We start from the raw sequence: 16700 nt of genomic DNA, 5'->3' as shown, positions 1-16700 counted from the left end.
CTGCGGTCCAGCTCACCCCCAAACCATCTCGATTGGGTTCAGGTCTGGTGACTGTGGAGGCCAGGTCATCTGGCGTAGCACCCCATCACTCTCCTTCTTGGTCAAATAGCCCTTACACAGCCTGGAGGTGTGTTTGGGGTCATTGTCCTGTTGAAAAATAAATGATGGTCCAACTGAACGCAAACCGGATGGAATAGCATACCGCTGCAAGATGCTTTAGTAGCCATGCTGGTTCAGTATGCCTTCAATTTTGAATAAATCCCCAACAGTGTCACCAGCAAAGCACTCCCACACCATCACACATCCTCCTCCATGCTTCACGGTGGGAACCAGGCATGTAGAGTCCGTCCGTTCACCTTTTCTGCGTCGCACAAAGACACGGTGGTTGGAACCAAAGATCTCAAATTTGGACTCATCAGACCAAAGCACATATTTCCACTGGTCTAATGTGCATTCCTTGTGTTCTTTAGCCCAAACAAGTCTCTTCTGCTTGTTGCCTGTCCTTAACAGTGGTTTCCTAGCAGCTATTTCTCATGAAGGCCTGCTGCACAAAGTCTCCTCTTAACAGTTGTTGTAGAGATGTGTCTGCTGCTAGAACTCTGTGTGGCATTGACCTAGTCTCTAATCTGAGCTGCTGTTAACCTGCGATTTCTGAGGATGGTGACTTGGATGAACTTATCCTCCGCAGCAGAGGTGACTCTTGATCTTCCTTTCCTGGGGCGGTCCTCATGTGAGCCAGTTTCTTTGTAGCGCTTGATGGTTTTTGCCCCTGCACTTAGGGACACTTTCAAACTTTTCCCAATTTTTGGACTGACTGACCTTCATTTCTTAAAGTAATGATGGCCACTCATATTTCTTTACTTAGCTGCTTTTTTCTTGCCATAATACAAATTCTAAAAGTCTATTCAGTAGGACTATCAGCTGTGTATCCACCAGACTTCTGCCCAACACAACTGATGATCCCAACCCCATTTATAAGGCAAGAAATCCCACTTATTAAACCTGACAGGGCACACCTGTGAAGTGAAAACCATTTCCGGTGACTACCTCTTGAAGCTCATCAAGAGAATGCCAAGAGTGTGCCAAGCAGTAATCAAAGCAAAAGGTGGCTACTTTGAAGAACCTAGAATATAAGACATTTTTTCAGTTGTTTCACACTTTTTTGTTAATTATATAATTCCATATGTGTTAATTAATAGTTTTGATGCCTTCAGAGTGAATCTACAATTTTCATAGTCATGAAAATAAAGAAAATTCTTTGAATGAGAAGGTGAGTCCAAACTTTTGGTCTGTACTGTGCATTATTATATACAATATACGAACAGTATAATACCAACATGAGAAAAGTGGGTGGAGCATCACGTGATCTTGGTATACCCCTTACACGGCTGTGGCGCCGATCAGCTGATCAGCCGGTGTGATCCATATACCCGGGTTCCCGCTGTAGCTTATTCAGCAAGCGCTATAGCTTGCCGAATAAGCAGGGACCGAACAAATTTCACTCAACTATAATATTAACGGAAAAATTAAAAAAGAAAGGGATTGGAAAATAAACGCAAAAATGGAAAATGGCCTTGGAGTGAAGGAATTAAATGTTACTTACCTGCAGATTACTACTCTATCTGCAGGTAAATAGCGTTTTTGTAGGTGAATGGTTCCCTTTATAGCAGTATGTTATACTCATACTGTAAAAACGAGCACCTATACACAAGCCATATGTTGAGATTTTGAAACTTCATCTCAGTATATTAATTTAATACTGATTGAATTGATTTAGTCTTTTCTTTGGATTGTGCTTATTGGGAGGCAGAGCTTGCTTTCTCCATTGATCTTCTTGACAGTAAAATCTATAAAGATTCAATATGCACCTAGCACTTGTGTATCCGATGCTGCTCAATGGAAAAGGTTAAATAGTACATCTTGCTAAGGAACGCTGCAGTAAGTTGCCTGCTGATCATATAAATATAGCTCCATAATGGTAAAGTAACACTGTAACCCTATAAGTAATAAGACATCTATTGAATGCTGAGTATGCCTCTTTGGCTAATTACGCAGTGGAGAAGCCATGACTAGGCATTTTATTGTTAAAATACACATAATTGATGCCTTATAAGTTTTCCATTGCATTATAATGAACTGACATTTCATATATACAGTACAATTATCTGTTATCTTAAAACATTGCCCTCCCTAATTTGTGAAAAAAAATCAAGTTTTAGATTAAATTATCGAAAGTTATCAAAGTGCCTAAAGTCTGAAAAAAAAAAAAAACTAATATACTGTATATTACTGATTGTGTGTCTTGTGTAAAGTTAAATAGCACAGAACATAGTAGAATTAACTGGATATGGACAAATTCCATATACTGTAATGGATTGTGCCTGAATATTTGTTTTTTGACCAGCTAGTATTGGTTTATCTCTTCATGCCTTTTCCATAAACCATATCAATATTTAGTAAAATAATTAATTGGAGTGTTGAAACCATTAAAAATAACTCGCACTATACGTTATGCTACATCTATAATTTATTAGAGAATTGGGTATCGGAGGAATATTAGGGGAAGGGTGGATGACAAGAAAGGAATAAATGAATTGGCAAGCAACACTGATTTTAGAATGGTTTAGAGTGTGAAAATGCATGTTGCTTACATTGATGTGTTATCGTACAAATATGTCTTTTTTTAGTCACTTTGAATTGTTTTTTATTGCTTACCCCAGTAAATAGAAAATCGGCAAACTTGGCAAATAAACTATTGACTAACTTCCCATGCGGGCAGTAATCCAGTGGTGACTATAGACTGCATGCAATGTCATTTAATGATAAGCAAAGCAATGCACTTTTCAGCAAAGTGATGACTAATAACTATTTGTGGTAGATCTGCAGAATTGATACATAGCTGTGAATTCTCAATTTATTAAACACATCTTAAAGGGGTTTTTGTGGATAAAACCTAATCTATTGCCCACTCGAGTAGTGTCAGATAAATTTAAAGAGGTTATCCACTTTTTGATTGATGACCTATCCTTTGGTTATTCTTATATCACATAATAGGTCATCAATGTCTAAACAGCCGGGGTCCATCACCTAGAACCCCCCCCCCCCCGTAAGTACTCACTTATGGAGCTGGTCGTGTTCCAACAGTGGCCTTAGCTTGGTACTCTACATCCGCCTTGTATTCAAATCAATCAATAGGAGGTAGATTTGCAGTACCCTGCGGTGGCCACTATCAGGAGATGGCCTGCTCTGCAAGTGAGTACTTGTGGCCGATGGCTGCTGACACCGATAACAGCTGATCGGTGGGGGTGCCAGGTGTCAGACCCCGTCTGATCAGACATCGATGATCTATCCTAAGGATAGATCACCATCAGTCAAAAAGTAATAGGCAACCTCTTTAAAAGGCGTAGTTTTGAAGGACATCTAGAGAAGACACAATCTATGTTATGTCTTCTCTACCTTACTGTGTACACTGTTAGATCATTGATCTGTGTATGAGTACAGCAAGGAACACATAAGATTGTGTTCCCTGTTAACCTGATGTACTGTAGTAAAATAAATAATAAAATACTTAAAGGTAAATATAGTAAAATAAATAGCATGAGAAAAAAATAGCATAATGAAGTGTGCACTCCTGTGAACCTCAAACGCCAGTGTAAGACTTGTTTAAGGCAAAGAATCACGCAGTATCAATATTAGTGGCCAAACTTTTTGAGACCAACACATATTTTGGTTTTCAGAAAGTGGGCTCACTTACAGTTTTGCGTAAGAACACTGCTAGGATTAAAGAATGAATATAAACATCCTCAAACAGCAACTTCTCCCAAAGACCTAAGGGCAATTTGACGGTGAACAACTCTTTTTCCAGCAAGAAGGATCACAATATGTTGCAAGGCAAAAGTGATAACTAATTGGCTTGTTGAACAAAACATTTAAATTTTAGGCCATGGCCAGTAAACTCCCTTGCTCTCAATCTCATTGAGAACCTGTGGTCAATCCTCAAAAAGCAGGTGAACAAAAAAAAACAACACAGACATTTTGATAAATTCCAAGCATTGCTTAAGTAAGAATGAGTTGTCATCAGTCATGATTTGGTCCAGAAGTTGATAACCAGCATGGCAGGTTGAATTATAAAAGTCTTGAAAAATAAGGGTCAACACTGTAAATATTGAGACTTTGTATAAACATCATGTATTTGGCAATAAAAGTTTAAAAGCTTTATGAAACACTTAACTGTACTCCAATAACCATAGAGAAATTGGGCTAATAGATCTAATAACAGTGAGGAAGCAAACTTTCTGAAAATCAAATAACCCCAATGAAAAGTTCACATGCCCTGGTGATTTTTACCTGATAACATGCACAGAAGTTGACACAAATGGGTTTGAATGGCTACTAAAAGTAACATCCTCACCTGTGACCGCTTTGCTTGTAATCAGTGTGTGTGCATAAAAGCTGAGTGAGTTTCTGGGATCCCGACAGACTCTTGCAACTTTCTTCCAGCCACTGATGTTTCTGGATTGTTAGTCATGGGGAAAGCAAAAGAGCTGTCAACAGATCTACAAGAAAAGGTAGTTGAACTGTATAAAACAGGAAAGGTATACAAAAAAAATATCCAAGGAATTGCTAAAGCCAGTCAGCAGTGTTCAAATTGTGATTAACAAATGGAAAATCAGGGGCTCTTTAAAAACAAAACCACGGTCAGGTAGACAAACAAAAATGTCGTGCACAACTGCCAGGAAAATTGATCGGGATGCAATGAAAACCCACAAATAACATCAGCTGAAATACTGGACTCTCTGAAAACTAGTGGTGTGGTTGTTCTGGAGAGGCCATCTCGGTCTCCTGACCTCAATATCATTGAGCGACTCTGGGGAGGTCTCAAGCGCACTGTTCATGCTAGACAGGCTAGGAATTTACAGGAACTGGAGGCTTTTTGCCAAGAAGAGTGGGCAGCTTTACCATCTGAGAAAATAAAGAACCTCATCCACAACTACCACAAAAGACTTCAAGCTGTCATTGATGTTAGAGGGGGCAATACACAGTATTAAGAAATAGAGTATGTGAACTTTTGATCTGGGTCATTTGGATGTTTTAGGTTGTCATTATGATTTAAAAAGAGAAAACACAGTAGTTTGACAATAAATGGCTTCACCCAACCATTAACCATGAGTGGAGAAAAAGTTTTGTTGTCATCATTCATATTCTCTGAAAAAAGACCAAGAAAACAAAAATTCTGCTGGGGTATGTAAACTTTTGAACACAACTGTATACCTGGAATATGTTCATAAGTAAAGGGCCTGTCACACTAAGCGATATCGCTAGCAATATCGCTGTAACGTCACTGGTTTTTGTGACATTATAGCGATATTGCTAGTGATATCGCTATGTCTGATACTTACCACCGACTGCTCCCCTGCTGGTTATCACTGATCGCGCGAGAACGTCCTGGGCCGTTTCTCGTCGTCAGCTTCCTGCTGGGCTTTCTGCTGTGGAGACGAGCGACGCGTGGACGCGGGAGGGAGGACGTTGGGATCGCCGCGCCTGACAGGTAAGTAGCGACCCCCGACCCCTGCGATGTCGCTGGTGAGATCTGCCTGTGTGGCAGCTCACTAGCGACCACTTAGCGATGCACCAGCGATCCTGACCGCGTCATATCGCTGGTGCATCGCTAAGTGTGACGGCACCTTTACAGGCTGACTTGGACAAACTAATCGTTTGAGCACCCTCTTGGCAGATGAGTTTCAGTGAAGGTAAATGTAAAGTTAAACACAGCGGCACTAATATGTGGGAATCCCATGTTCTATGGGGGGTAAAACTGGGGCAGTCACTTGTAGAGATGGATCTGGGTGTACTTGTAGATCACAGACTGCATGTGATGTCAGTCAGCAGCTTCTAAAACCAGCAGGATATTTTTACTCCAAATGTTAAAAATAAAAAAAAAAAAAATGTTCCCAGATCACAAAATTTTACCTGATCTATCCCGGTTCTGATTTTGCATGATCAATAATGAAAAGCTCCTACCTGTTGGAATTCCTTCTTGAGAAAATTGTAGAGCTTTATTTTTTTCCTTAAGAAGGGCCCCTTGTCGATCTGCTCTTTCCAGTATTACTGCCTACTTTGTGTATCAGTCGATCCTGCTGAAGTCATGAGATTTGGACTGTTTGGTTTCATATATGTACACCTTTCGATTTGGAAGGGAAGTGCAAAACAATATCCTACTTTTAATTACTGTGGGGCACAAGTTGATTTCCACTGAAATCTATAGAGGGGGTAGTGTCATCTTTTGGAAATTTAAACTCTTGATCCTTAACTCTCAGTAGAAACGCTGCCTCCATAGGTGTCTGACAACAGTTTTCTCCCTGTTGAAAACGCATGAATGCTCAGCTGTATATTTTTCAATCTACTGGTAACATGATACAAAGATATATATCTTTCCTGTGTCAGCTGTATCCTGTGTGTAGGTTTGGGAACAGTTGTATTCAAATCCCATTATTGCCACAGACCTAAAATATCATTCTGGGAAGCTATTATTGTTACTTTGTAATCCAATCAAACTCAATTTATCCAGAACTAATGTCTTCACTTGTGTCATTGAAGGAACTTGAAGACCTCAGGAAACAAAGTGAAGTGATCCCCCAGCTAATGATAGAATGTGAAGCTGTAACTGAAAAGCTCCAGGTGAGTGACGTGACATCACTTCCAGAGTTTACGGGTTTATATATCTAATATATAAAGCTCAATGTGGGTGTGTATGTCCGGGATTGGCATCTGCACCGTCGCAACTACAGCCACAAAATTTGGCACAGTCACACGTCTGGACCCTGAGAGCATCATAGGCTATGTTGTGAGGCGAAATTTTAACCCTTCGCGTTCCAATTCACCAAACAACTTTACCCCTATCTACATAATGGGGAAAAAGTGAAAGGAAAAGCGTTGGAGGCAAAGTGACAGCTGCCAGATGTGAACAAAGGGGACTTAAAGAATGACAACGATGGCGCCAAAGAGTATATACCGTACAGTTGCTAAGGTGGGGCCCTGACATGGGATACTCACCACACATGGGGATATGAACACACACACAAAATGCACCACACACTACCATGTGCTTCAACACATATACCACCCTCAGCACACATTTCACCACACATACACCAACCTCACCACATAAAAGTCAAAACACAGAAGTCGCCACTCAAAACTTGCCACGCTGTCCCAGAGCTGTTTAAAAGATGAAAAATGAGCTGTGATTGGTTGCTATCAGCAACAGTTTTCTTTGTAGACTGATGTGGTAACTGAGGCCTATTATTCTTATCATTTCTATGGTGTTATCGTCCTTCTGTAAAGCTGGAAATAACACAATTTATTACCGTGCCAACACAGACTACACTCTGACACAGACTGCAGGGGGAGCCCAGTATCACACAGGATGGGATTAGATACACGGCTCAGCAGTCAGTATCACACAGGATAGGATTAGACACATGGCTCAGCAGTCAGTATCACACAGGATAGGAATAGATACACAGCTCAGCAGTCAGTATCACACAGGATAGGAATAGATACACGGCTCAGCAGACAGTATCACACAGGATAGGATTAGATACACAGCTCAGCAGTCAGTATCACACAGGATAGGAATAGATACACGGCTCAGCAGTCAGTATCACACAGGATAGGAATAGATACACGGCTCAGCAGTCAGTATCACACAGGACAGGATTAGATACACAGCTAAGCAGTCAGTATCACACAGGATAGGATTAGATACACAGCTCAGCAGACAGTATCACACAGGATAGGATTAGATACACAGCTCAGCAGGCAGTATCACACAGGAAAGGAATAGATACACGGCTCAGCAGACAGTATCACACAGAATAGGATTAGATACACGGCTCAGCAGTCAGTATCACACAGGATAGGAATAGATACACAGCTCAGCAGTCAGTATCACACAGGACAGGATTAGATACATGGCTCAGCAGACAGTATCACACAGGATAGGAATAGATACGCAGCTCAGCATACAGTATCACACAGAATAGTATTAGATACACGGCTCAGCAGATAGTATCACACAGAATAGGATTAGTTACACGGCTCAGCAGTCAGTATCACACAGGAAAGGATTAGATGCACGGTTTCTATGTGCAATATAATCATTATAATTTGTTATAACTAACCACAGTTGGTTACTTTGCCCAGGCAACGCCGGGCTCTTCAGCTAGTATATGTAAGAAAAAAAAAAAAAAAAATATATATATATATATATATATATATATATATATATATATATATATATATATACACATACATACTTACATACATACATACATTATAGTAATCTGTACCCTCCAAATATTAGGTGGAACTCAAGGGTAATGTTTTCAAAAAGTTTTCTTGAAGATACAGTTACATTTTAGGCATGTAACTAGGGCAAGTCAGGAGATTTCCCCAAGAACATTTGCTGAATGTAGAGCGAACCGTATATTTGTGTGATTCACCGCGCTATGCTGAGCAGATGTATACAAAAATGGGGGGGGGGGATAAATACTTAACAGCAGTTATACGTACTTACTTAAGAATGAAGTTGATGTAGAATATTCTGTGTAAGTTGAGATGTCTACGTGGCAAGTAGTTTGCAGGTTATCTGATGGTAGAGATCTCGTTTTTGATAGCTGCTGATGCTATTGGAACAATGATATATTAAGGTACCAATAAAACATACAAAAGGTCACACCACTCCTTGCATGTCCACCATACTCACTGGTTGTATCTTAACGTTTATATTCTCTTCGGAGTGTTCCCTTTATGGTGGATCAATTGATAAAATACTAAATATGAAGAGAATTTCAATTACTACCAGTGACCACAACCTTGATATTCAGTCCCAGTTCCTGGGGTACATATGCACTTACTTGTGCTAGATTTGTTATGCTACCCAGGTGTAAATCCTGCTAGACTCTCTATAATGGTCTTTGTTGGCTTTATTTAGAGCCAGTGCAGGGACGATATCCACTGTTGAAAAAAATGACAAAGTGCTGGGTAAGGAGGGATCCACTAAACCCACAAATAGTGCTAGCGTTCCAGTAGCCAGTTAGTCCTGGTAGGACTTCTATGCACTTCTGGTAATTGCTCTGTCGCAGTCTGGCTGAGGCAGCGGCTGCTGATGGAGCGATAAGCGATGCAGTGTAAGGAGGGATCAACTAGACACCCTAATTATGCTAGCGTTCCAATAATCAGTTGGTCCTAATAGGACTTCTATGCACTTACTTCTGGTAATTGCTCTGTCGCAGTCTGGCTGAGGCAGCGGCTGCTGATGGAGTGATAAGCGATGCAGTGTAAGGCCGGTTTCACATTAGCGCTTTTTAAGCGCACGCACGGCCGGGGGTAGCTCCGCCCCCGAGCCGGCTCTCTGCCCGGCGTGCCCGCCCCTTGCTTGTAGCGCCGCCTCCTAGCGCACAGCGGCGCCTGCGATCGGCGCACCCTATCTTTAGCATAGGGTGCGCAGATCGTGCGCAGGCCGTGCGCTAGTTGCGCTTTGACCTGCGCTGCGCACTTTTGACGGTGCGCCATGCGCGCCAAAATACGAAAAGTTTGATTTTGGCGCGCATGGCGCACCGTCAAAAGTGCGCAGGTCAAAGCGCAACTAGCGCACGGCCTGCGCACGATCTGCGCACCCTATGCTAAAGATAGGGTGCGCCGATCGCAGGCGCCGCTGTGCGCTAGGAGGCGGCGCTACAAGCAAGGGGCGGGCACGCCGGGCAGAGAGCCGGCTCGGGGGCAGAGCTACCCCCGGCCGTGCGTGCGCTTAAAAAGCGCTAATGTGAAACCGGCCTAAGGAGGGATCCACTAGACACCCTAATTATGCTAGCGTTCCAATAATCAGTTGGTCCTAATAGGACTTCTATGCACTTACTTCTGGTGATTGCTCTGGCGCAATCTGGCTGAGGCAGCGGCTAAGGCAGCAGCTCTGGCTGAAGTAGCGGTTGCTGATAGACCAACTGATTATTGGAATCCAGACTGCGACAGAGCAATTACCAGAAGTAAGTGCCTGCACCAGCTCTCATATTTAGTATTTTATCAATTGATCCACCATAAAGGGAACACTCCGAAGAGAATATAAACGTTAAGATACAACCAGTGAGTATGGTGGACATGCAAGGAGTGGTGTGACCTTTTGTATGTTTTATTGGTACCTTAATATATCATTGTTCCAATAGCATCAGCAGCTATCAAAAACGAGATCTCTACCATCAGATAACCTGCAAACTACTTGCCACGTAGACATCTCAACTTACACAGAATATTCTACATCAACTTCATTTTTAAGTAAGTATGTATAACTGCTGTTAAGTATTCATTCCCCCCCCCCTTTTTTGTATACATCTGCTCAGCATAGCGCGGTGAATCACACAAATATACGGTTCGCTCAGACTTTATAACAGGAGCCTACACAGTCCTGTCTCTTCACCAGCTGCATCTGAGTTTTTAGTTGGATAGGTAGCGCCCGTGTTTACTTTACCGTAATTATTTGCTGAATGTAGTGCTAAAAAGCAGTTTGAGTAGAGATTTTTTTTTTATGCTCCACCAGTAACCTTTTTCTATGATCAAATGCCATATTAATGTTTATTCCCCGCCATCGCTAATATCCCTTAATGCTTAGTCACTAATGACGTTGTTCAATAACTTAACAGCTTAATGAAAAGGTGGCTTTCAATTTAATACATTAATAAGCTTTTGGGATCTAATTTTCTTGTAATAATGCTGCTCATTTAGGGGTTATTAATTTTGTCATTACGAATATTACTTTGCATGCAATGGCAGAATTTCACACCTTTTGGCCATCTTAGGATCATTTGCCCAATATTAATTCATAACCTTGAGAAGTTCTATTTTTTTTCCCACTATATCAGCACATGTTGGATGAAGATCCCCTTTCCAGAGGAACCACTTTTTAAGTTTGCAATTCCATCAGAACACTGTCAAACTTCTTTGTAACATGGAGGTAAAATAAGCAGAATAGCTGGCTGTGAATCTGCCATAGATGGCGAGCATAGGGGAAATGGAAGGTCATGTCTTAATAAGACGCTTACATTCATGATGGTTTTCCCGCGAGTAGAACTCTAGAGCCCTAGACACTACTATAATAGGCTAGCAGGTTGCTGTAAAGAAATAATTATGTTTTGCTAGAGGTGAGGTGACATCTTTTAAAACATGAAAGGATGTGATTCTTGTGTCTATCCGCTCTGCTTGTGATGTGTAAAGTTCTTCACTCCATTAGTGGCAATGGAGTACATTAACCTTGGTATATTAATAATACAATTTAGCCTGTAACGTAACATTCATTGACTTCTGATTTCAGTTGGTCATATTTTTCCATCCTGAAGACATTAATGTACAGTAAAAATACATTTATCCAGCGATAGGTACCCAGCATTTGTTGGATTATCAGACGAATATACAGAAAATATAAATTATTATAAGGAATAAAGTCTAATCAGGAAATTCTAACACATTACACTACACACGGGGCGCACACTTACCATTGGAGGGAGCAAACGTTGGTCACATCTATTACATGATTTTGGTCTTATTTGATACCTTTTTGAATAAAAAGTCTGCAGAATGGCTCCAGAGATAAGGACTTTATTTAGTTAACAGAAAAGCCAAATTTTTTTATGTGCGCTACATAAATATGCCCATATCTGTAGAACCATATGGCGAATTTAAAAAAAAAAAATCGTGGGATAATTGGGAGCAGCAGTCATAAAATTTCAAAAACTGGCCACATATAATAGATGAGTATATGTATAGTAGTACTAGACATGGAATGTGCTGAAGAGGTAAGAATAGCCATAAAAGTTATACTGGAAAGAGGCAACATCCAGCACCAGTAATCTGATAAAAAGCCAATAGGTTCTATTGTATATCCTTTGAAGATGACACCGATGCATGTATAGTAACATGTTTTGGATCAATTCTGATCCTCAACCATAAGATCCAGCACCAGCAATCATGTAAAACCCCAACAGGAGTTATTGAAGAGTATTGACGATATTTAGAGTAGACATAATGACAGGTGTCAAAAATCAAGGATTTAACAAGATATTTAAGATACGTTCTGCTTAAAAGAGGACCTTTTACTAAAATTTTCATGTTTTGCAAAGTCCAATTGGGTATTATCAGATAGCAACTCATACAGGAAGAAGTGCAGTGAAACTACCCACCTTTACTTCTTATGTCCAGTTCAACATGTAAAATTTGGTTAAAGGTCTTCTAAGGCCTCTTTCACACATCTGGTATCAGGGGTCCGGCGGCGTGCGGCGAAAAGCCGGGCCGCCGTATCCGGCCTGCAGCGGTGACACCGGATGTACATGCGGCACCTGATGCGGCTTGGAGGACATTTAAAGGAGCCGCAGCACCGGGGGACGATAGAGCCAGCCGGAGAGAGTTCGGGAGAGACGAGAGAGCAGCCAGAGAGACAGCGTGGGACGAGAGAGCAGCCAAAGAGAGAGCGGGGGACGAGTGAGCCAGCCGGAGAGAGACAGCGGGAGACGAGAGAGCGGCCAGAGAGACAGCGGGGGACGAGAGAGCAGCCAAAGACAGCGGGGGACGAGAGAGCAGCCAGAGACAGCGGGGGACGAGAGAGCAGCCAAAGAGAGAGCGGGGGACGAGAGAGCAGCCAGAGAGACAGTGGGGGACGAGAGAGCCAGCCAAAGAAAGGTATGGAGCGTATGGAGAAGAGGGAGAAGAGAGTAGGGGAGTGGGAGAGAGATGCGTGCCGGGCACTTGTGGGGTTAAAACTCACAGTGCCCGGGCATGCGCTGTTGAAAAAGCCGGTCCGGTGCTGCAAAAAAATATTGCATAAAACAAACGAAAAAACCGAGGAAAATGTCCAATAATTAAAATTTCTTTATTTTATTATTTAACAAACAAATGTATACATTATATATATAATTAAAATAAATTAATAAGGGGAGGTCAATGCCAAAATGAAGGCACAGCCCCCCTGACGAAGGTACGCCGAAACGTGCGTCGGGGCTGGCACATCCTGGGGACAGAAGCAGCAGAAAGGTATCCACACTGTGCTCACTTCTTTTATTATTTATTTTTACTATAAGCGCTGATTTACCGCATCACCGCATCACCGCAGCACATCGCACTTTATGTGCGGCAGCTTATTAGTTTATTTATTTTTTATTTATTATTAATTATCTTAGCACTTGGTCTTAAATATATGTGTATATATACACTCACTGGCCACTTTATTAGGTACACCTGTCCAACTGTGTGTTAAGACTTAATTTCTAATCAGCCAATCACATGGCGGCAACTCAGTGCATTTAGGCATGTAGACATGGTCAAGACAATCTCCTGCAGTTCAAACCGAGCATCAGTATGGGGAAGAAAGGTGATTTGAGTGCCTTTGAACGTGGCATGATTGTTGGTGCCAGAAGGGCTGGTCTGAGTATTTCAGAAACTGCTGATCTACTGGGATTTTCACGCACAACCATCTCTAGGGTTTACAGAGAATGGTCCAAAAAAGAAAAAAAATCCAGTGAGCGGCAGTTCTGTGGCCGGAAATGCCTTGTTGATGCCAGAGGTCAGAGGAGAATGGGCAGACTGGTTCGAGCTGATAGAAAGGCAACAGTGACTCAAATTGCCACCCGTTACAACCAAGGTAGGCAGAAGAGCATCTCTGAACGCACAGTGCGTCGAACTTTGAGGCAGATGGGCTACAGCAGCAGAAGACCACACCGGGTACCACTCCTCTCAGCTAAGAACAGGAAACTGAGGCTACAATTTGCACAAGCTCATCGAAATTGGACAGTAGAAGATTGGAAAAACGTTGCCTGGTCTGATGAGTCTCGATTTCTGCTGCGACATTCGGATGGTAGGGTCAGAATTTGGCGTAAACAACATGAAAGCATGGATCCATCCTGCCTTGTATCAACGGTTCAGGCTGGTGGTGGTGGTGTCATGGTGTGGGGAATTTTTTCTTGGCACTCTTTGGGCCCCTTGGTACCAATTGAGCATCGTTGCAACGCCACAGCCTACCTGAGTATTGTTGCTGACCATGTCCATCCCTTTATGACCACAATGTACCCAACATCTGATGGCTACTTTCAGCAGGATAATGCGCCATGTCATAAAGCTCGAATCATCTCAGATTGGTTTCTTGAACATGACAATGAGTTCACTGTACTCAAATGGCCTCCTCAGTCACCAGATCTCAATCCAATAGAGCATCTTTGGGATGTGGTGGAACGGGAGATTCGCATCAGGGATGTGCAGCCGACAAATCTGCGCCAACTGTGTGATGCCATCATGTCAATATGGTCCAAAATCTCTGAGGAATGCTTCCAGCACCTTGTTGAATCTCTGCCACGAAGAATTGAGGCAGTTCTGAAGGCAAAAGGGGGTCCAACCCGTTACTAGCATGGTGTACCTAATAAAGTGGCCAGTGAGTGTATATTTATACAGGGATTTTTTGTACACCTTTTTATTCACTATTTTTCAACACATTGCACTTTATTTGTGGTAATATATTTATTATTTATTATTAATTAATCTTTTTCATTGTATATTTATTTTAGTTTTATTTTTATATTACATTTTTTAATATTTTTTACACAGTTCTTTCTTGCTTGCACTTATCTGTAGTTTTGCACTTGATATATATGTTTATATATTTATATATTATACATTAATTATACATTTTTGTTTTCACTAGATTTTGTATGTCATTATTGTGGGTGCATTTTTACTAAGTATTTACAGCTGTCCCCTGGCTGTGCCTTCATTTTGGCATTGACCTCCCCTTATTAATTTATTTTAATTATATATATAATGTATACATTTGTTTGTTAAATAATAAAATAAAGAAATTTTAATTATTGGACATTTTCCTCGGTTTTTTCGTTTGTTTTATCTTATTTGTCCGAGTTGTCTTTTTAATATTTTCCATGGGTGCATAACTATGATATTTAGGTGAATTTTATACTGCACTTTCCTTGAGTTATTTTATTTTAAAAAAATATTGCAGCCAACGTTTTTTGCAGACGCCGGACGGCGCATGTTTGCCGTATCCGGCAAAACCCGGAGGCGCCGCATGTCCATCCGGCACAATGCGGCGATCATTACATTCTATGTGAAAAAAACGGATCCAATTCCGGATCCGGTTTTCACAATTTTCGCCGCATCATGCCGGATTTAAAAAAACGGATGTGTGAAAGTAGCTGAAGAATCATAGAATCGTAGAGTTGGAAGGGACCTCCTGGGCCATCTGGTCCAACCCCCTGCTCAAAGCAGGATTCGCTAAATCATCCCAGTCAGATGTCTGTCCAGCCTCTGTTTGAAGACTTCCATTGAAGGAGAACTCACCACTTCATTAAGAATCATTACAAATACTGTGTATAGTTTACAGGTAATATACCATCTGATCATTTAATCTTGGAAAGCAGATATCTCCATAAACGAGAATGCAGGGGACACATGGTTAGCCTCTTTCCTGCTGCTGACACTTGAAATATTTGAATGTCATGTGCAAATTACTGTCACTTTGACATCATGTAATCTAAGGGCCATCATAAGGAGAGATCACATTATTTATGTTCAGAATAGACAGATTATATCTTTTGTTCTATTTAAAGTGTTATAAAACCACATTGTGATTTTTGGAAATAATAATGTACAAATATATTTAAGTTATGCCTATAAAATTTTTACATTTGCCCCATTTTTAACATATCACCACTCCCCCCAACCATAATTACCAAGTGGATTGCAGTAGTGCTCCTGGCGTCCCTTCACCCCGACGCGCGTTTTGCCGCCAGCTTCTTCCGTGGGTGTGTCTACTGCAATCCAATTGGTAATTATCACCTTTTATTATTCACCTTGGCATGATTTGCTAGGTTGCTTTAACCAGGCTATTTCTATTTACATTCTATGGATATAATGGATTTATTTCTTTGGGTCCATTTCCCATATACCTTTGTGTTACCACACACGGACACTGGAAGCTTTTTTGCATTTTTTTCCTGTTGACATGCAATGAGAATTTGAGGGTCAGTAAGATTATTTCTATAGAAGATATTGTTGATATATAGCAACTATACTATCCAATATTTGCATATGGGAGCTGTTTTATGATGATGCATCATTGTTTATCATTTGCAGTATCTGTGATTTTGCTTCATATCGTGTTATATTTATTTCACGGCCCCTATTTTGTACTTATAACCCCTTTTTGAGTTGTATACTGTAGTAGTGTGCACTTGCATCCCCTAGATGGCATTTTGCTTTTTTACAAGTTTTTTAATGATGATTTAATAAAATTTTGTCTGCATTGACCTATACAGACTTTCATCAGACACTAAATGATGAAAACGCAATATAATATATGGTACATATTTTTCCATATCCAATAGAAGGCGTATCCCAAAAAATGCAGACAAAATACTCCATATGAATAAAGACCAAAATTAGAAAAAGATACAGCTCACTTAATCAGTTCAAACTGTGGACGTAGTCTTGGGTGGTGCAAAAATTCTGTGTTGGCAGCAAACAATGTAAAAAAACAACAACAAAAAGCGGTGTATCCAGCATCACATTAATTGCCTGTCTGTTCTGTTCTGCGACGATTTCTTCTATCTCGGTGGTCACTACCATGTGATTCTTGTGCTTCGTGTAACATC

The 16700-nt window shown here is 41.0% G+C and overlaps 1 protein-coding gene across 2 annotated transcripts in view; it reads left to right on the top strand.

The window, feature by feature from the left end:
* The window catches only part of HOMER2 (homer scaffold protein 2), a 377961-nt gene that overhangs the window by 348063 nt on the left and 13198 nt on the right, over nt 1–16700 (top strand). For both annotated transcript variants that reach the window (XM_073568523.1, XM_073568522.1), the window contains one exon: nt 6598–6678. In XM_073568523.1, coding sequence (XP_073424624.1) covers nt 6598–6678 — 81 coding nt within the window. The remainder of the gene's footprint in view (nt 1–6597; nt 6679–16700) is intronic.

This window comes from Dendrobates tinctorius, unplaced genomic scaffold (assembly GCF_039654945.1).
Source record: "Dendrobates tinctorius isolate UK_male_01 unplaced genomic scaffold, ASM3965494v1 ptg000022l, whole genome shotgun sequence".
In the NCBI taxonomy this organism is placed as follows: domain Eukaryota; kingdom Metazoa; phylum Chordata; class Amphibia; order Anura; family Dendrobatidae; genus Dendrobates; species Dendrobates tinctorius.
Note: the sequence above shows the minus strand (reverse complement) of the source record. Positions and strands in the feature narration are given on the sequence as shown.